The sequence below is a fragment of the Panulirus ornatus genome, chromosome 6, assembly GCF_036320965.1.
Source record: "Panulirus ornatus isolate Po-2019 chromosome 6, ASM3632096v1, whole genome shotgun sequence".
Classification (NCBI taxonomy): domain Eukaryota; kingdom Metazoa; phylum Arthropoda; class Malacostraca; order Decapoda; family Palinuridae; genus Panulirus; species Panulirus ornatus.
Genome location: NC_092229.1, coordinates 26,335,893 through 26,358,832, shown reverse-complemented (window position 1 = coordinate 26,358,832; position 22,940 = coordinate 26,335,893). Strand labels below are relative to the sequence as shown.

The window sequence follows — 22,940 nt, the reverse complement described above, 5'->3', positions numbered from 1 at the left end:
TGTGAAGCGTCTGGGGTAAACCATGGAAAGCTGTGTAGGTATGTATATTTGCGTGTGTGGACGTGTGTATGTACATGTGTATGGGGGGGGGGGGTTGGGCCTTTTCTTTCGTCTGTTTCCTTGCGCTACCTCGCAAACGCGGGAGACAGCGACAAAGTATAAAAAAAAAAAAAAAAAAAAAAAAATACACAGGTATTTACATATACATACTTACTTGCCTAGCATTAATGGGATGGCCTTGATTAGAGCCTCAGCTGCCCGTGCCGTCTCAGATAACATAAAAAAAGTTAATGTTTATCACTAGTTGTACATCATAAAACTATGTTTGATTTCTTTTGCAGAGGGGATGGTAAGAGTGACAGTGATGAGGAAGACTTAGGTCTGATAATGGATGGTGGAGAAACACCAGCTGATGGAGGAAGTGGTGATGGTGGAAAGGACTCTGTAGCAGAACCTCTCTTCTCATTCCTTGAAGAACTTTGTGAACTGAGAGGTGTGAGCAAGTGGCTCAGGAAAACTTTGATATCCTTTGTTCAAATTACCTATGGGAAAACAATCACAAAGTAAGTAACATAGTGTGCTGTTGATGTTTTTACAGACTAGGTATATCTTCTTTCATTTTAATGTAACTCTGAATTAACTTGCATATCATACGCTATTTTTTTTAGGTTACATGGTGCTTGTTATAAATTCATTGTTACCCCAGGATCCCTTTCTAAGGAAGGGTCTTGGTGTTATCCAAGATCTCCTTTCCAGAGGCTCATGCAGCCCAAGCCTGCACTACTACCCACAGCAGGGATCAATGGACCCCTTATGAAGTGGGAAGTTCTTTAATAAGTCTGTACTCTCACAGATACAGCCTCACCAAAGGACACTTTTCATTAGTGGTGTAACCTCATGCAGGCAAAATTTAGTAACACCACCATTTATTTCGATGCTGTCATTTGTCATGAGTTAGCTACAGTTAGTCAAATAGAATTTTACAAAGATATATTTCTTTTTTAGTCAAAAAACTGTAGGGACTCTGCCTTTAGTTATGTCTGATAAAAGGCTGCACAGTCCTTTTGGATAAGAAATTAAACTACCTAGCAGTGTAATAACCTTAGTCTTGACTGCTAGCCACTGATAACAAGTCAGTCATAAACTAATTCTGTTTAATGCGCTAGTCTTATCACAGTGGTAGAATGATCACCAGTTAAATTCCAAGTCACTAGTTTATTCAGATGGAGTTAGCCAACCATCATCTTCTCAGTTATATTTGTTTGTCACAATACTCTAGTTAGAATATGTTGGAGAAGGTAAATTTATGGTAGCCTCTTATTTCCATGTAAGACAGGATGGAGATCTTTTATTGTTGTGTTTTGATCATTGAAGTTGACTTATTTCATATAGTAATTGGCATATCTACCAGAAAGTCTTTAGAAGTTGTGCTGATATATTTGTTTAATAATTCATCCTCCTTTCTCGATAGTGCATAAGTTCATGTATATGTAATTTTTTTATAATTGTAGTTTCTTATTCATGCACATGGGGAGGAAACTTTACACTCATGAGACCCCACCTCTTAATTTCATATTTTTGTCTTGCAGATTTTTTTTAGTTTCCAGTACTGCCTATGTGCTCTTCAACTTTGTGTAGCTTATTACCCACATCTCTGTTGCTGAAGAAATGTTTCTGCATGTCTTTACTATTGCTTTTTATGTCTGCAGCAGTTTTCTGTTAAATCCTAGGGTTTGAATTTCACAGAACTGGTTTATGTTAGTATCATCTTAGTAACAAAAGAATCTCTCTTTCAGGATGATAGATATTTACAAGTCATCTCCCAAAATTTAAAAAACAGATGTTATAAGACATTTAAACACAATGCCACATAGATATTTAAACCTTGATGTGCTGCTGAAGCCTTTAGGTCCTTATGCAGCACTGCCATTCAATCCAAGTGTGTACCCAATGACTTGTTTATAGTGTGTACCCAGTGACTTCAGTGCCTGAACCTCCACATAACTTATACCTTTAATATTGTATTCTAAATCACTCAGATATACAGAAATATGATGATTGCCTATTTTCTTCATTTTAAGTAGATATAATCTCATGTTTATATTGTGTGGTAAGTTGGGGACCTGGTTGAAGAGAACATGGATGTCTTTCTACCATGATTATTCTGAGATAACTGATACTTGTTGATATTTTTGTGTGTTAGAGTCAGAGGTGATATTTGGCATTTGTGCATGCCTTCAGTTTGAAAGGTTGGTCTTTCCTGGTACCCATGTAGTATGTTGCAGGACTCATCCCAAAAGGGTCAAAGGTAACTGAACCTTGTTGATATTTTTGTGTGTTAGAGTCAGAGGTGATATTTGGCAATTGTGCATGCCTTCAGTTTGAAAGGTTGGTCTTTCCTGATACACATGTAGTATGTTGCAGGACTCATCCCAAAAGGGTCAAAGGTAACTGAATCTTGTTGATATTTTTGTGTGTGAGTCAGAGGTGATATTTGGCATTTTTGCATGCCTTCAGTTTGAAAGGTTGGTCTTTCCTGATACCCATGTAGTATGTTGCAGGAATCATCCCAAAAGGGTCAAAGGTGGTTATCATGTTTTCATCTTAGCCTACTTTCTTCCAGTTTTTGCACCATCCTGATATAATTCCCATTAAACCTTTTCTAGTAATTCTGTGCAGTTTCCTGAGAAGAGACCAAGCTTCCAAAGTGCATCACAACTTGGCGTGAATATGTTATAGAAATTGCTCTGAACATTTTGCTCTCTGTGTACTTAGAGGCAGTCTTAACATTGACTAAGATATATTTTACATCTCTTATGATCCTCCTAATGTGATTTTTTTTTGTAATGAGTTAGGTGTGATTTTAATTCTAAGGTTCCTATCACTGACTGCTCCATGTAACTTCTGTTTTTTTGATATGTTACTCATATTCTAGCCTGTTTTTACCCTTTTGGATCCTCATTATATTTGGCAGGATTAGATTTTATTATTCATGTAACCACTGAAGTATTTTGTTTAGTTCTGTTGTCTATTCCAAAAGTATCAGGCCAAAAGTGTAACAAGTAACACTTATTTCACTTATAGACATGTTCGAGAGACAGTATCTGGCATGTTAAGTGAGTCTATGGTGCTGTACTACATGCACACGGTGAAGGATAATCTTTGGCCCACAAATGATGCACTACAGGCAACTCAGCAGCCACGTACTGAAGATGACAAACTTCGAACAAGGTTAAACATTATTTGTCAGTCATTATTTTTTGTTATTATATATGCCATGATTTTTTTTTTATACTTTATTGGTTTAGATAAAGTGCTCATCAAACATTATTTTGACATTATACACTTCTGATTTTGCCAAGCCATCTGAGTCATATTTCTTTTTCATCATATGAAAGTAAGTTAGTGCACACAGACTCATCTTCATGATTTTGCCTGTTTACTGTCTCCAAGCTTCCAAGTGTAAGAGGTAGGTCGATCATTGGTGCTTCATATACTTCAAACGTCAACTGAAAAATTCTGTGGTGTGGTTTGGCTGTGAAGAGATATGCATTGATTTTTTTTCATATTTAATTGCCATTTCCTGCATTAGTGAGGTAGCTCCAGGGACGAATAAAGAATGGCACATTCGCTCATCCATTTTCTAGTTGTCATATGTAATGCACTGAAACCACAACTCCCTGTCCACAGTCAGGTCCCACATACCTTTCCATGGTTTACCCCCATATGCTTCACACACCCTGGTTCAGACCATTGACAGCAAGTTGACCCTTGTATATCTTATCATTTCAATTCATTACATCCCATGCACAGCTTTCAGGCCCTGATCCCTCAAAACATTTTGCACCCCATCCTTCCACATTCAATTTGGTCTCCCTGTTCTCCTTGTTCTTTCCATTTCTGACACTTATATCCTCTTTGTCAACTTATCCTCACTCACTTTACCCATAAATCCACTTTCAACCTGTCCTCACTCATTTTATCCATATATCCAAACCATTTCAGCACACCCTCTTCAGCTCTCTCAAGCTAACTCTTTATTACCACACTTCTCTCTTATCCTTTCAATACTGCTTTGATCATACTACCTCACACTACATATTATCTTCATACATATCATTTTCAACACATCCACCCTCCTTCGCACAGCCTTATCTACAGCCCTTGCCTCATATTGTTGGGACTACTATACCTTCAAACATATCCATTTTTGCCCTCCCAAATAATGTTCTCTGCACACATTCTTCAGTGATCTCAGAACATTCACCCCCCCTCACCCACACTATGAGTCACTTAGACTTGAATGGTTCCATTTACTGCCATGTCCACTCCTAGGTATTTAAAACACATCACTTCCTCCACATTTTCTCCTATCAAATTCACACTCCAACTATCCAACTAACTGTCCCTCAACCCTGCTTGATACTGTATGTACTGAGTTCTAGATTATGAAATAATGAGACAGCATGTTATTTTATGCTGAATTTGGGTAAAAAGTTAGATTTGGTGTTGGACTATTAGGGATTGCTGAAGTTGTGATGTAATGATGTCAAGTAGATTATTTCATGATATACAGAGGTAGATCAGATTATCTCTAGTGTAATGAGCCAATTTGGTATTCCTGTTAATTAAAGTATTGTGCTGGCATTTCTTTTCAGATATGAAGCTCGTGAACAGTTTGTGAGTAATCTGCCAGTTCTTTTATGCACCTTGGTGGGTCAGCAAAATGCTCGTCGAGGGGCAACAAAACTGTTCACTACTCTTCAGCATCATGCTCTGAACAAAAACCTTTTCTATGTAAGTTTCATAGTCACCCCAGTCACCTGGGGGACAGGGCAAATACCACCTCTCATAGAAACACACACACACACACACACACACACACACACACACACACACACACACACACACACACACACACACACACATCAGTTTACAAGGGGACCTAACCATATTCCAAAGTTGGCCTGAAACATGGTTGATGAAATTGAACATGAGCAAATATAAGGAAATGAAGATGGGACAAAGTGAAAAATGGCCTCAGTATGATTATTACCTCATATAAAATAAGTTTCAGGAGTCTGTTTGTGAGGTCCTGGGAGTCAACATCATACCCCTACCTGTTGCCAGAGTCCCATATTAGAAGAATAGTTTGGGAAACAAACTGTCTGCTGGCAAATATCAAAATAGCTTTCAAGTAAATGGATAAGGAAATATTTTGCAAGCCATTCATATCCTACATAATGCCAAAACTAGAATATGCTTCATAGGTTTGGTACTGCACCTAAAGAAGCACAAAGTGCTCATAAAGAAGGTCCAGAGGAGAACAAAGATGGTTCCATATTAAGAGAGCTAGACAACAAAGATGGCTCCAGAATTAAGAGGGCTAAGGTACAGGGAAAGGTTGGAGGTTTTAAATTTGCCCATTCTGGAAGAGAGAAGAGTGAGGGATGATGACCTGAGATCTTTGAGAGATGTAGGGATAGAGCAACCAGACAACACAACTCAAAATTAAGTAGGAAATTTGTTAATAAGGATATAAAGAAATACTTTTATAGTATGGTGGATGAATGGAACAAATTAACTGAGGGCATGGTTAAGGCAGACAGCATACATAAATTCAAGAGGTTGTATGATAGAGAATATTCAAGAGATGGGGCCCAAATGTAAAACTCCTTCCCCATACAGAACAAAGTGGTAGTTTCACACAATCACTCTTGTAAAAAAAACAGATGCTATGCAGAGTAAATCATACAGAAAAAGTTTAAGGACTTTTTAACACTTAAACTGCTACAATCATGAACTGAGGATGTATGTTTCACTTTTATTATCATCAGTTGATTTTAGATTTCCCACTCTTGCCTGAATTTCTAGCTTGTATTCGATACCCCCAGTTATGTATAGATGTAACCAGTATTTTTCTGCTTTAGCTAGAAAAAATATTACATGCCTCAGGCACCTATATATATATATATATTTTCTTTTTTTTGCTTTGTCGCTGTCTCCCACATTTGCGAGGTAGCGCAAGGAAACAGACGAAAGAAATGGCCTAACCCACCCCCATACACATGTATATACATACGTCCACACACGCAAATATACATACCTACACAGCTTTCCATGGTTTACCCCAGACGCTTCACATGCCCTGATTCAATCCACTGACAGCACGTCAACCCCGGTATACCACAACGATCCAATTCACTCTATTCCTTGCCCTCCTTTCACCCTCCTGCATGTTCAGGCCCCGATCACACAAAATCTTTTTCACTCCATCTTTCCACCTCCAATTTGGTCTCCCACTTCTCCTCGTTCCCTCCACCTCTGACACATATATCCTCTTGGTCAATCTTTCCTCACTCATTCTCTCCATGTGCCCAAACCATTTCAAAACACCCTCTTCTGCTCTCTCAACCATGCTCTTTTTATTTCCACACATCTCTCTTACCCTTACGTTACTTACTCGATCAAACCACCTCACACCACACATTGTCCTCAAACATCTCACTTCCAGCAAATCCATCCTCCTGCACACACCTCTATCCATAGCCCACGCCTCGCAACCATACAACATTGTTGGAACCACTATTCCTTCAAACATACCCATTTTTGCTTTCAGAGATAATGTTCTCGACTTCCACACATTCTTCAAGGCTCCCAGCATTTTCGCCCCCTCCCCCACCCTATGATCCACTTCCGCTTCCATGGTTCCATCTGCTGCCAGATCCACTCCCAGATATCTAAAACACTTTACTTCCTCCAGTTTTGCTCCATTCAAACTTACCTCCTAATTGACTTGACCCTCAACCCTACTGTACCTAATAACCTTGCTCTTATTCACATTTACTCTTAACTTTCTTCTTTCACACACTTTACCAAACTCAGTCACCAGCTTCTGCAGTTTCTCACATGAATCAGCCACCAGTGCTGTATCATCAGCGAACAACAACTGACTCACTTCCCAAGCTCTCTCATCCCCAACAGACTTCATACTTGCCCCTCTTTCCAAAACTCTTGCATTCACCTCCCTAACAACCCCATCCATAAACAAATTAAACAACCATGGAGACATCACACACCCCTGCCGCAAACCTACATTCACTGAGAACCAATCACTTTCCTCTCTTCCTACACGTACACATGCCTTACATCCTCGATAAAAACTTTTCACTGCTTCTAACAACTTGCCTCCCACACCATATATTCTTGATACTTTCCACAAAGCATCTCTATCAACTGTATCATATGCCTTCTCCAGATCCATAAATGCTACATACAAAACCATTTGCTTTTCTAAGTATTTCTCACATATATTCTTCAAAGCAAACACCTGATCCACACATCCTCTACCACTTCTGAAACCACACTGCTCTTCCCCAATCTGATGCTCTGTACATGCCTTCACCCTCTCAATCAATACCCTCCCATATAATTTACCAGGAATACTCAACAGACTTATACCTCTGTAATTTGAGCACTCACTCTTATCCCCTTTGCCTTTGTTCAATGGCACTATGCACGCATTCCGCCAATCCTCAGGCACCTCACCATGAGTCATACATACATTAAATAACCTTACCAACCAGTCAATAATAGAGTCACCCCCTTTTTTAATAAATTCCACTGCAATACCATCCAAACCTGCTGCCTTGCCGGCTTTCATCTTCCGTAAAGCTTTTACTACCTCTTCTCTGTTTACCAAATCATTTTCCCTAACCCTCTCACTTTGCACACCACCTCGACCAAAACACCCTATATCTGCCACTCTATCATCAAACACATTCAACAAACCTTCAAAATACTCACTTCATCTCCTTCTCACATCACCACTACTTGTTATCACCTCCCCATTTGCGCCCTTCACTGAAGTTCCCATTTGCTCCCTTGTCTTACGCACTTTATTTACCTCCTTCCAGAACATCTTTTTATTCTCCCTAAAATTTAATGATACTCTCTCACCCCAACTCTCATTTGCCCTCTTTTTCACCTCTTGCACCTTTCTCTTGACCTCCTGTCTCTTTCTTTTATACATCTCCCACTCAATTGCATTTTTTCCCTGCAAAAATCGTTCAAATACCTCTCTCTTCTCTTTCACTAATAATCTTACTTCTTCATCCCACCACTCACTACCCTTTCTAATCAACCCACCTCCCACTCTTCTCATGCCACAAGCATCTTTTGCGCAATCCATCAGTGGTTCCCTAAATACATCCCATTCCTCCCCCACTCCCCTTACTTCCATTGTTCTCACCTTTTTCCATTCTGTACTCAGTCTCTCCTGGTACTTCCTCACACAAGTCTCCTTCCCAAGCTCACTTCCCTCACCACCCTCTTCATATATATATATATATATATATATATATATATATATATATATATATTTTTCTTCTTTCAAACTATTCGCCATTTCCCGCATTAGCGAGGTAGCGTTAAGAACAGAGGACTGGGCCTTTGAGGGAATACCCTCACCTGGCCCAATTCTCTGTTCCTTCTTTTGGAAAATTAAAAAAAACCCGAGAGGGGAGGATTTCCAGCCCCCCGCTCCCTCCCCTTTTAGTCGCCTTCTACGACACGCAGGGAATACGTGGGAAGTACTCTTAATCCCCTATCCCCAGGGATATATATATATATATATTTTTCTTTTTTTTTTTTTTTGCTTTGTCGCTGTCTCCCGCGTTTGCGAGGTAGCGCAATGAAACAGACGAAAGAAATGGCCCAACCCACCCCCATACACATGTATATACATACATCCACACACGCAAATATACACACCTACACAGCTTTCCATGGTTTACCCCAGACGCTTCACATGCCCTGATTCAATCCACTGACAGCATGTCAACCCCGGTATACCACATGGCTCCAATTCACTCTATTCCTTGCCCTCCTTTCACCCTCCTGCATGTTCAGGCCCCGATCACACAAAATCTTTTTCACTCCATCTTTCCACCTCCAATTTGGTCTCCCTCTTCTCCTCGTTCCCTCCACCTCCGACACTTATATCCTCTTGGTCAGTCTTTCCTCACTCATTCTCTCCATGTGCCCAAACCATTTCAAAACACCCTCTTCTGCTTTCTCAACCACGCTCTTTTTATTTCCACACATCTCTCTTACCCTTACGTTACTTACTCGATCAAACCACCTCACACCACACATTGTCCTCAAACATCTCACTTCCAGCACATCCATCCTCCTGCGCACAACTCTATCCATAGCCCACGCCTCGCAACCATACAACATTGTTAAGCGGAAGTGGATCATAGGGTGGGGGAGGGGGTGAAAAGTCTGGGAGCCTTGAAGAATGTGTGGAAGTCGAGATATATATATATATATATATATATATATATATATATATATATATATATATATATATATATATATATATATACGTGTAGGAAGAGAGGAAAGTGATTGGTTTTCAGTGAATGTAGGTTTGCGGCAGGGGTGTGTGATGTCTCCATGGTTGTTTAATTTGTTTATGGATGGGGTTGTTAGGGAGGTAAATGCAAGAGTTTTGGAAAGAGGGGCAAGTATGCAGTCTGTTGGGGATGAGAGAGCTTGGGAAGTGAGTCAGTTGTTGTTCGCTGATGATACAGCGCTGGTGGCTGATTCATGTGAGAAACTGCAGAAGCTGGTGACTGAGTTTGGTAAAGTGTGTGAAAGAAGAAAGTTAAGAGTAAATGTGAATAAGAGCAAGGTTATTAGGTACAGTAGGGTTGAGGGTCAAGTCAATTGGGAGGTAAGTTTGAATGGAGAAAAACTGGAGGAAGTAAAGTGTTTTAGATATCTGGGAGTGGATCTGGCAGCGGATGGAACCATAGAAGCGGAAGTGGATCATAGGGTGGGGGAGGGGGCGAAAATCCTGGGAGCCTTGAAGAATGTGTGGAAGTCGAGAACATTATCTCGGAAAGCAAAAATGGGTATGTTTGAAGGAATAGTGGTTCCAACAATGTTGTATGGTTGCGAGGCGTGGGCTATGGATAGAGTTATGCGCAGGAGGGTGGATGTGCTGGAAATGAGATGTTTGAGGACAATGTGTGGTGTGAGGTGGTTTGATCGAGTAAGTAACGTAAGGGTAAGAGAGATGTGTGGAAATAAAAAGAGCGTGGTTGAGAGAGCAGAAGAGGGTGTTTTGAAATGGTTTGGGCACATGGAGAGAATGAGTGAGGAAAGATTGACCAAGAGGATATATGTGTCGGAGGTGGAGGGAACGAGGAGAAGTGGGAGACCAAATTGGAGGTGGAAAGATGGAGTGAAAAAGATTCTGTGTGATCGGGGCCTGAACATGCAGGAGGGTGAAAGGAGGGCAAGGAATAGAGTGAATTGGATCGATGTGGTATACCAGGGTTGACGTGCTGTCAGTGGATTGAATCAGGGCATGTGAAGCGTCTGGGGTAAACCATGGAAAGCTGTGTTGGTATATCTCGCTTTTTAAACCAGGTATTCCCAATCATCAGTCCTTTTTCAGCACATAAATCTACAAGCTCTTCACCATTTTCATTTACAACACTGAACACCCCATGTATACCAATTATTCCCTCAACTGCCACATTACTCACCTTTGCATTCAAATCACCCATCACTATAACCTGGTCTCGTGCATCAAAACCACTAACACACTCATTCAGCTGCTCCCAAAACACTTGCCTCTCATGGTCTTTCTTCTCATGCCCGGGTGCATATGCACCAATAATCACCCATCTCTCTCCATCAACTTTCAGTTTTACCCATATTAATCGAGAATTTACTTTCTTACATTCTATCGCATACTCCCACAACTCCTGTTTCAGGAGTATTGCTACTCCTTCCCTTGCTCTTGTCCTCTCACTAACCCCTGACTTTACTCCCAAGACATACCCAAACCACTCTTCCCCTTTACCCTTGAGCTTCGTTTCACTCAGAGCCAAAACATCCAGGTTCCTTTCCTCAAACATACTACCTATCTCTCCTTTTTTCACATCTTGGTTACATCCACACACATTTAGGCACCCCAGTCTGAGCCTTCGAGGAGGATGAGCACTCCCCGCGTGACTCCTTCTTCTGTTTCCCATTTTAGAAAGTTAAAAAAAAAATACAAGGAGGGGAGGATTTCTGGCCCCCCGCTCCCGTTCTGGGAGCATTATGCAAGCTCACATTCTCTCCACCCAAATGCAACATTAACATGAAAATTTGGTGAGGTTTAGAATAAAGGAACAATTACAGTGGTTGTTTCTGTTGCTGTGTAGGTTGAGTAGGCCAGTTAGAGTAACAGGATGGGTGAATGGTTAGGGATTAGATTGCTTAGTGTGCTCCAGGTGGTCCATGGGTGCAGTGTTGTTGTGCACAAGGTAAAATTTTGCAAAATTGGCTGGAAGTGATGAGTCTAGTTGACTGATTATGTAGGTTGAGGCCACTGGCATCATTGCCAAATAGAGATTGCTGAATGGGAGGGAGACATGGGCCATGCTGAAGACAACAGCCACTGAAAGGTGATTAGCAAAGGTCTGGAGGCAGAAATCTCCCCAAGACAATTAGAGGTTCCTAATCCCCAGGATCGCTCATCAGAACACATGTCTCACTTGTTCCTCCAAAGTAATAAGCATATTCTTATTTCTTTTTTTCATGGACCTTTTTAGCAAACCCATCTGAGTATTTTGATGAAGTTGTTATATGTCATTCTCCTTTTCTGAGGGACTTTTTTAACCCATCTTTGTTTTTCAATAAAGTTTTCACACATTATTCATCTTGTGAAAAAATTCTGGAATCTCAAAGTTCAAACTTGCGACTCACTCTCTTTCTCCCTTTCTCTCAAGGCTCCAGTCACAGACAAAAATCCACAAGGCTGGGCCTTAATTGAAATACAGAGAGGATTATGAAAGGGAAAAAGAAGAGACAAGGGAAAGTATTCATCAAGTGAAAAACCTGTCTTTTAACATGTGCCAGGTCATAGTTATTGGAAAGGACATGAGAAGATAGAGAGTTTCAGGGCTTTGAGGTGTAGGGAAAGAAAATGTTATTGAAGTGGCCCACCGATGAGTTGCCAGCAGCAACTCAGTAATCATGTAATGCAACAGCCTGCTAAGCATTGTGTGATCTAGCTAGTGGGAGGAGCACATAAGCAGCCAGTCCTGATGAGCAAAAACCATAGTAATACCTAAAGAAGAGGAAAAGTGAACCTTCATTGCAGTGTAGGGCAAGAGGGTCAAGTTTGAAAGTTAGCCGGAGACAGTTTATAACTTGGACCTCTCAACATAACTCTGTCAAGTGAATATGCAAAGCCAGAACCACCCCAAAAGTGAGAGCAGTACCCCACATAAGGATGAATCAGTCTAAACAGGACACCAAGTTTCTTAGAGGCAGACTTAGTTATTCCCATAATGGGAGGTTTCCAAGAAAGAGTGGATATTACAGTAATGCCAAATATGTTCGTTGAGTCAAGAGGTGGACTTACAGAACCATCAAAGAAAAGATAAGAGTTGTGAGGAGCTTTTGATAAAGAGATGGGTAGAAACTGGGCCTTGGATGCATTAAACTTCACCAGATTTTGCCTACCCCACTGAGATATCCTGTCCTGTCCAAGTCTGAGTTAATTGAGAAAAAGTGTGGGGAACAGAGCAGAACCTTGAAGGACACCACTGTTGATGGAGAAGGAGTCAAAACCTTTGGATATGTCAAGGGCAACTACATATGACAACCCAAAATCTTTGTGGGATGATGACCAGACATTAATAAGACAGGAAAAAATAAATCTTTGTGGGATGATGACCAGACATTAATAAGACAGGAAAAAAATATCACCAATGGATCTCACCTTATGGAAGCCATTCTGGTGATCGTAGAGAAGACTGAGTTTCGAGGAGGAATTCAGAGACTGGGAATGGTAGATTTCAAAGCAATAGAACGATAGTTAGAGGGGTCAGAATGGTCACCCTTCTTAGGGATAGGATGTATCAGTGCATGCTACCAAGGAGAAGGAAAAGTTTTGGTTTTCAAACAGAAATGGAAGAGACGAGCAAGCACAGGTGCAAGTGGTGCAATTTCAGAGGCATTCTTTCAGTACATGTGGATGGATTCCATCAGGACCATAAGCCTTGCTTGTGTCCAGAGAGAGAGAAGTGCTTTTCTGACAGTCTAAAAAAGAGATTACAGTGAGGGGCATAGGATTAGTAGTAACAGGAGCATCAGAGGGTGAAGTAATGTTTGAATCATCTAAGGTGGATTTAGGAGGAGAAATGGGAACCAAAGAGAGTTGCTTTGTCAATGGGAGAGACAGTTATAGTACCATGAGAACAGAAAAATGAAAGAAAGGTAGAGCAACAGAAGTTGTTATAGATGCCCTTAGCTTAAGACCAGAAAGATCCATCAGTATATGATGAGGAGAGGTTATCACACTTCCTTTTAATAAAGGAACACTGCATGATGGACAAAGTGCTTGTAGTGATTTCAGGCAGCAATAAAAGCTGATTGGGAGTCAGAAAAAGGAGAGTTTTTCAAAGCCTGATATGCCTGATCCCTTACCTGAATGGCCTTAGAACAGGAATAATTGAACCATGGATTAGAAGAAGAGGTAGTCTTGGAGGAGGAGAGAATGAATGCTTCCATTCCCGCAAGAATAACCTATACTATGCCTTTGGCAGAGACAGAAGCATCAACACAAAAGAGACAGTAATTTACCCAAGAAAAGTCAAAAAGGAAGTTACATAAGTTATTCCAGTCAGCAATGTTGAGGTGTCAGTGTTTACACTTAGGAGGGACCATTAGAATAGATACATTTATGAAAGTGCAGTCAGATGAACCAGTTGGGGCGAGATTGTGTTGTTACAGCAGGATGGACTAGAGGTGAAAAACTGATCACAGATCCAGAACATTAGGAGAGTGGTCACAGCAATCAGGAGTATGGGTAAGGTAGGAGATAATTTGCTCTAAATCATTGAAAATGGAAAACTTGAGGGCTTCAATCCCTCCACCATCTGTATGGAAGGAATTCACCCATTCCCTTTTGTAAATGTTGAAATGCCTGAGATGGAGGATCTCGCTTTGTGGGTGAGAGGATGCCACAGTTTCATGGTATGTTTAGATAGTTGAAGAGATATAAAATTTGTAGAATTAGGATAGCAATAGATGAAACAAAGGAAAAGTGTAGCCATGAGCCATGTAGCACCAAAGTTTGGGGACTCAAGGGCCTTGAGATGTGCAACAGGTATGTAGATGTTGGAGTATGCACAAACACCACCTTTGAACTGGAATTGTGAGTGGAGATTATAGTTGGATATGAAAAAGGGACTAGTAAGAACATCATTAAGCAACCTTATCTCAGAGAGAAGGAAGATATTAGGAAAGGTAGAAGATAATGTTCCACAGAGGAGAGGTTACTAAAGAGACCATGAATGTTGGTATAGTAAATAGAAAAAGAGGAAGGTCTAAGAGAGAGGGGAAGGTCATGGGAGGAACTGGTACTACTACTGTCAAAGCCTTCTCTCTCATTGGCAGTAGAGTCAGGCGGAAACCCATTGATTCTTAGCACCCAACAATGCAGGAAACTAGGGGCCATAGATTTGTTGGACTTTGTCATGATTATACTTAAAAATGTTTTAGTGGACAGGAGTTGGCATAAGTACTTATGTGAGAAGAATAAACAAGGTTTGAATCGGTGTATTGGTATTAAATGTGTTCAAGGAAAAAGGAGGTACTTGTATCTTATATCTTCTGCTTTCTCATTAGCTGTTAATGTGTGATGAGGATACTGACAAATTCAACTTTCTCTGTTCAAGCTGAAATTATTGTTTTATCAATTTCTTTTGTATTCTTTTCTTATGTAGGTGTATGTTGACATACTTTACATTAAATCTCTCTTTAAGATAAATTTTACTTTTTTCAGACTGTATTGGAAGTCCTCCTTAAAGAACTGTTTCCTGAACTTCAGGAACACATTGAAAAAAAATTATGAATACCATCATAACAATACTAACCATCAGAAGCCATCAGTATATTCACGATGGCAATGAAAAAACAAATATATGAAGACATTTGACAACATGGGGTAGCTCACCAGGAGCCAAAGAGTTATCAGGTCTAACCTTTTGAGATTCAGTCTTCCCAGGTAATAGGTAATTTGGCAATTCTTTCTCAAAGCAACTGTATGCTGGAAGTAAAACTTATGGCCTTTAATGTCTTTTCCCATATTTACTTGCACCTCTAACTCTCCTACAGGTTGTACCTCTCTAATCTGGTGCTCTATGGTCCATCAACTCCCATGGTCCAGCATGTTTTGAATCTGTGGCCATTAGCTATTAATTTATGGAACTGCTAAGGTGCCAAAATCTGTTTACACTGCAGCCAAGCTGATTAACAATCCTGTCGGTTTCTTATAATCTGTTGTATTTTAGCCCTTCAGGATGTCATCCAAGAAACCAAGAGGTGCAAAAGATGAAGCTAGTGCTAATAAGCATAAGCATAAATCATCATTTATGCTTGAAAAGGAGGAGTTACTTCTATAAAGACTTTGTGTGAGTACTATGAGATCGGATCATCATCTGTCTATGACTTAGGAGTCAATTTCTGTTTTCCAGTATTTTCTGTGGTCTGGCAATGGCGAGGTCCCAAGGGTGCAGGATTAAAGAGGTACAGCCTGTACAGTCATGTTCATTTACTGTCCTTAAACTGTATTTTTTTCTGTCTGGATCATGTCTCCTACAATGATGACTCATTTTTATTTCAAGTTTCTCAGTAGGCCTTCAGTCTCTTGTTGATAGTTACTATCTCTGTCTACATACAACATTCTCTTGGTGATCTGCTGCTCTACTATGTATTTCACAATACCATATCTTTTCTTGCTTCCCTACTTATAGTTTTGTCTTAAATGTAGTGATTAAATCATTTACTGGGAAAACCCAGCTTTGATACACATTTTTTTGCACTGTGAAAGTATTTCACACATGCTTCAAACACATGATGATGAAACTTCTTTGGCAATTGTTGTTGAATTTTGTTGTGGAATTGTGACACTTAAAGTTTACAGATATTTTGTAATCTACTTGCTTGTCAGATACTGCATTGGATGCAGGAAACTTCATTTACAGTATAAATTTACAGAAAGCAGCAGTTCTGTTTCTGTCATTGCTGACAAGTATTTTGAGTGTTACTTTGTTGTTGTTTTATTTGCAGGATTTTGTTAAGAGCAGCAATAATTGTTTAGTTTTTTTTTTTATGAGATATCCATTTTTTCATTTAAAAAGAAATAGTTAAATAGATAGATATGGCTGTCATTGGCTGAATGAAATGAATTCTTTAAGGAAAGTGGATCTACACTACAGTGTAGAAAAAGATTAAATTCTCTCTCTTAAGTTGCATTACCTTAAATACAAAATTAATAATTTTGTAAAGGCTTTACTTTTTTTTGAGGATCTTATGTAAGGCATTAATACTCATTTAGTTATAGTTAGAGGTATTACTTTGGAAACATGATAGGGTATATGAAATATATAAATGTACATATCTCTGGTACTACAACCCTGTCAGTTGAAGTTAAATCCCAAATACTGTATTTGAGTAAACAGTGACACATTACATAACCAAAGAAATTTGTAAGTGGAAACTTACAGTATTAAAAAAATCTAGATCACAAACTGTAGCTTATAGATATTTAGATATATTTAGCAACTGTCTTTATCTAATTCAATAAATATACAAATCTGGGAGGAAAGAAGACACCACAAGGAAAGACTGCTTGAGTCTCTCATATATTGTTCCAACTTTAAGTAAGGGAGTAGTGCACTGGATTTAACACATTTTTATTTGAATAAGAAAAGAATGGTTGTGAACTTGTTTGACACTGAGATTCAAGTAACTGAAAAATAAGGGCACAGTGAATTTTTTCAGGTGTGTGGTCATGCATCTGAAATTAATGAAATCTGCCTTTGAAGAAAGACTGAATTTATATTTGAATTCTGTGACTTGGGAATGGGTATCTTTTGCTGGATCTTAACAGTAATTAGGCATATAATGGCTGGTAGGGGATGGAGGATTGATGTCGTCTTCTTTCAATACATCTGAAAAGAAATCTAGTCATTAGCATATAATGACTGGCAGAAGATGGATGATTGATGTTGTCTGGCCCCCAGTATATCTGAATAGAAATATGGTCATTGGTATATAAGGATTGGAAAGAGATGGAGGATTGATGCACTCTGTCCTTCAGTATATCTGAAAAGAAGTCCGGTCATTTAGCAGCACTTTTAAGTGCTCTGACTGCATAGTAAAAGAATCCGTGTTTGGATTATAATGCTAAAAAAAATTCTATTTTTGCTGCTGGCTTTCTAAGTTCAGTATTAAAGTACTTAGAATTCAGGCAAGATGTACTTCTCTTTGAACAATTTTCTAAGCCTGGTACATGTAAATAGATAAAGCAACAGATCTGCTTTTAAATTGCCTGATTTATGTTGTTTGAATATTACACATCAGGTAGAAGATCTCCAGTCCGAATTCCTTGGAACTGAGCAGTGTTCAGGTCATGGATTTTTTGTGATTATGGTTACTTATCTTTCTGCTAGGATTGTCCAATTTTTTAAGGTATTTGTATGTAATATAAGTGAATATTTGTGCCATAAACTATTTGAAAAACATTTAAATATAGTCCTTGCCCACAACTCTTCCACTTTTTTACTCCGAACAAGTGTTGTAGACCAGGATAGAGATTGGGTCTTGCATAAAAGATGCAATTCTTGCTCATTTTTTAGGACAGAGTTTTGGTCTTACGGTTTTTTTATACATACTCGTCATTTCCTCCGTTAGTGAGGTAGCGTTAAGAACAGAGGACTGAGCCTTAGAGGGAATATCCTAACTGGGCCCCCATGTGGGTAGTGTAATACCACTATTTTTAAATCTTAAATTTTAAATCTTCACCACCAGTGCTTTGCCTGTGTAAGAAATAAGAGTAGAGGGTGATGTCAAGCTCAGTATAAACAAGACCTCAATATCCTTCCCTCTTCTTTTGAGCTGTCAGATGCAGTATCCACAATCCTTCTCCTACTGAGCATTTCTCTTGATCAGTAGTAAAGTAGTTATATTACTTTTTTATATTTTCTCTTTCCCATACATGCCAGTTTGTTAATTCATGTTTCTTTTTTTCAGGCATGATGATGGCTTTTTTTGTCAGTCATGCCATATGTTGGTTAAACCTTGGCTTAGCATTGGGCATTTAAATCTTAGCATGCCACATGCAATTTTGAAGTCCATTGCCTACCTATCCACCCAGTGTTAGGTAATCGAAATCACTCTCTCTAGGATCTATTGATATGTACAAACCAGACAGTTGGCTGTTGTCATCATCATCAGAGGCCCAAAAAGTCTTAAATGTCTTTTGCATGGTAGATAACGTTTGGGCTAATGAGGGGCATGTATTCCCCATGGTGATCTATGAGTGACTGAGACTGGAGAATTTTTCTCTGGGCTGATAAGAGTTACAGGAGAAATTATATCTATAAAATGCATCAAGAAAGCATGGACTTATTAAGACATGGGCAAAAATTTGAATATATATACACATGTGCTCATGTGTATCCCAGAGCATATGTGTGACCTCTACTCACCATGGTGACTTGTGGACTAATTGGATTTGTGGGTAACAGGTAGTATATATTGTAGTATATATGGGCCTATTGAAATGTTGGAGGGTAATTTGGAAAAGCATATGCATGTGCTCTACATTTTCCCAGTTTTTCATTCATCATTATCCTAGAACTAATTTCCCAGTAATATATTCTTGTGTGAAGGAGATGCACGAGTATGATGACAGTGTAAGAAAAGGAGGCCATTTACCTCTAGCTGTATATACATGGTTGCAGTATTCCCATATAAATGTACAGCATTCAGATTTTAGGTATATTTGGACTATGGATATTCGGACTTCAGATCTGCCTTTATTGTTTCTTCTTGTAAGAGGCAGCATAGAATAGGTGTGTGTATAAAAATGTGTTTGTCAACAATCATTGCCTTATTATCCAGCATTTAACTCAGTACAATGCTCTCTTACCCAGAATTTCCAATATTTTATATCAAGCACAAATACTTATTATGACAAATTGTATCTAAACAGTTTCATCCAGCATATTTCAGCCTGCTCTTGATTCATTGTTGAAATTGTTGAAGGTTTTTGCAGAATTTAGAAAAAGCTGTTGCTTGGTAAGATTCAAGCAAAACTTAAATTGATGTAGCAGGCCCCAAGATCCCTGAGAGGAATTTCATCAGGGGGTACAAAGTTTCTTTTGGGTCCCTGTCCCTTCTCCATTAGTCATCCTGTTTTTATCCACTATGGTTTTATGCCATGAGCTGTAAGGCCAAACAGAGGTATAGAAGATAAGAGAGAGGCAGAATGGAGCACTCAGTTGATTTTCTGCTTTTTCTCGAGATCTCCAGAAATTCCTAGGCCTGCTTTTGGACTCCCGAGTCCTGGAACTATGTACCCCCTGCATCCCAATCTCAGAGGCCCTGGCAGCTGAAACAATCTGGAGGTGCACCAAGTCCAGGTCTCATGCTGATTGATTTATATAGTGTAAGTTTTTTATTATTATTCATAATTACAGAAGTACAACACTTTTTCTTTTTTTCTTATATTGGAGGCTTCAATCACAAACAGAAGTCCATATCATGTACGGGCTTTAATTGAAATACAGAGAGGGAAAGGAACTGGAAAAAGAGAGGTGAGGAAGAGTTTATATAAATTTTGGAGGAAGTGAAAAACTTGCCTTATAAAAATGCCAGGTCATGGTTATTGGAAAAGACATGATAGAGTGGAAAGTTCAAAGCTGCAAGGCATAGGGAAAGAAATATTAATATTTCAAACACTTTTACAGTAAAATATCAATGAGAAATGCTCTTTTATGTCATATTTTTATATGCAGCACTGCTTAGATTCATCAGGTGTTGAAAAATATGCTTTCTCTATTATTATTAGATGCTGTATATGTAAGGCATACTACCATGAGAGCTTTGTTGCCAGTCTAAGATTTGTAAATGTGCATGCTATTCAATTGCTTCCAGTGTACTAATGGCTTCATTGTCAAAGTGGATGATATAGGGGATGTTCACACAGCTTTGTAGATGTTTAATATGTTGAAAGGATATGTAGGTTGGTTGGATATTTTAGCTTTAGGCCTATATACTGCAAAAGTCTTTAAGGCTGTCAGTGTCATTATGTAGTCACATGTAAAAAAAGATTGAACTTTATCAGTTTGTCATGATAATTGTAAGACCACACATGCTTTCACCACATGTATGGCCCTTTGGGAATGTAATGTGAGGTAAATTGAATATCACTTAAAGCTGCAAACTTAGAGGCATATATTTTGATTTTTAAAATTTATTTAGTTAATTTGCCTGAAACACTTTCATATTACTTTATATGTATAGCTCAAATTTTATGTAATAAAAAGATAATCAAATACCCTTAAAGCCAAATACTATAGTTATTTGTAATTAGCTTAAGCTTTTGTATTTTTGAATTTCAACAGATACCAAATGGGTGTTATCAGTAAGTGTGGATATTTTTGTAGTGATTTAATGAAGAATGGAAGAACATAGCTATATTTTTTGTATTTCTTTCTTTTCATGTGTTATATGGGGGCAAAATTACCCTAGCTTTAGTAGATGTATTATTCTTTCAAAAAATTAGTCTCATTAGCTGTATGTGAAACCCAGATTTTGGACTTGTTACTCAGGGGAACATATGATCTCAGTTTTAACATTCCATTCAAAAAAATTCAAGATGCCATTAACAAACTGGTTTTATATGACTTATGTTGTATCAGCTCAACAGTATAAACCCACCCTTCTATCGGGTCTTTGCACATAGTGTTATAAGTCGTGAAGTTTACATTTGCATTGCCAGTTTAGGGATCAACATATCCAGATAGGACCAAGCACTAATATATCTTCTGCTCTAAATGACTGTATTTTATAATTAAAATGATACAACTGTAATCTGAATGTTTATCTACTTTTTATTCCCCTTAAGATTCACATCCTCACACTATGACTTATGGAATGTCTTGTATTTCATGTTAAAAATTCCAAATGGTGTCATTCTCATATATATTTCTTTCATACTATTCGCCATTTCCCGCATTAGCGAGGTAGCATTGAGAACAGGACTGGGCCTTTGAGGGAATATCCTCACCTGGCCCCCTTCTCTGTTCCCTCTATTAAAAAAAAAAAATATATATATAAATATATGTATATATATATATATATATATATATATATATATATATATATATATATATATATATATATAGCTTAGACATTGAAGCTTATTGATACAGTGGTTAAATCGATGAGAACTGCTATTGACGTTTGTGTAAATGAATTATACATTTTCCCTTTTCCATAGCCAGAGGTTAAACCATTATGTGACATTCATTTTTTCATTTCCTTTCAAGCTAGAAGTTTCAGTTTTCTAAATTGTTTCTTACATTTTTCATATGTATATATATGTATATGTGTGTGTGTGTCTATATGTGCGGATGTATGTGTATGTATGTATATATGTATATATATATATATATATTATCCCTGGGGATAGGGGTGAAAGAATACTTCCCACGCATTCCTCGCGTGTCGTAGAAGGCGACTAGATGGGACGGGAGCGGGGGGCCAGAAATCCTCCCCTCCTTGTATTTTTTAACTTTCTAAAATGGGAAACAGAAGAAGGAGTCATGCGGGGAGTGCTCATCCTCCTCGAAGGCTCAGACTGGGGTGTCTAAATGTGTGTGGATGTAACCAAGATGTGAAAAAAGGAGAGATAGGTAGTATGTTTGAGGAAAGGAACCTGGATGTTTTGGCTCTGAGTGAAACGAAGCTCAAGGGTAAAGGGGAAGAGTGGTTTGGGAATGTCTTGGGAGTAAAGTCAGGGGTTAGTGAGAGGACAAGAGCAAGGGAAGGAGTAGCAGTACTCCTGAAACAGGAGTTGTGGGAGTATGTGATAGAATGTAAGAAAGTAAATTCTTGATTAATATGGGTAAAACTGAAAGTTGATGGAGAGAGATGGGTGATTATTGGTGCATATGCACCTGGGCATGAGAAGAAAGATCATGAGAGACAAGTGTTTTGGGAGCAGCTGAATGAGTGTGTTAGTGGTTTTGGTGCACGAGACCAGGTTATAGTGATGGGTGATTTGAATGCAAAGGTGAGTAATGTGGCAGTTGAGGGAATAATTGGTATACATGGGGTGTTCAGTGTTGTAAATGGAAATGGTGAAGAGCTTGTAGATTTATGTGCTGAAAAAGGACTGGTGATTGGGAATATCTGGTTTAAATAGCGAGATATACATAAGTATACGTATGTAAGTAGGAGAGATGGCCAGAGAGCGTTATTGGATTACGTGTTAATTGACAGGCGCGCGAAAGAGAGACATTTGGATGTTAATGTGCTGAGACGTGCAACTGGAGGGATGTCTGATCATTATCTTGTGGAGGCTAAGGTGAAGATTTGTATGGGTTTTCAGAAAAGAAGAGTGAATGTTGGGGTGAAGAGGGTGGTGAGAGTAAGTGAGCTTGGGAAGGAGACTTGTGTAAGGAAGTACCAGGAGAGACTGAGTACAGAATGGAAAAAGGTGAGAACAATGGAAGTAAGGGGAGTGGGGGAGGAATGGGATGTATTTAGGGAATCAGTGATGGATTGCGCAAAAGATGCTTGTGGCATGAGAAGAGTGGGAGGTGGGTTGATTAGAAAGGGTAGTGAGTGGTGGGATGAAGAAGTAAGAGTATTAGTGAAAGAGAAGAGAGAGGCATTTGGACGATTTTTGCAGGTAAAAAATGCAACTGAGTGGGAGATGTATAAAAGAAAGAGACAGGAGGTCAAGAGAAAGGTGCAAGAGGTGAAAAAGAGGGCAAATGAGAGTTGGGGTGAGAGAGTATCATTAAATTTTAGGGAGAATAAAAAGATGTTCTGGAAGGAGGTAAATAAAG

General features: G+C 38.9%; 1 protein-coding gene across 1 annotated transcript in view; it reads left to right on the top strand.

The window, feature by feature from the left end:
- The window catches only part of LOC139749133 (sorting nexin-25-like), a 455,484-nt gene extending 434,529 nt beyond the window's left edge, over positions 1-20,955 (top strand). Inside the window, 4 exon segments of the mRNA XM_071662758.1 lie at positions 342-563; positions 3,085-3,231; positions 4,659-4,797; positions 14,858-20,955. Coding sequence (XP_071518859.1) covers positions 342-563; positions 3,085-3,231; positions 4,659-4,797; positions 14,858-14,926 — 577 coding nt within the window. The 3' untranslated portion in view covers positions 14,927-20,955.
- The last annotated feature ends 1,985 nt before the right edge of the window (positions 20,956-22,940 follow it).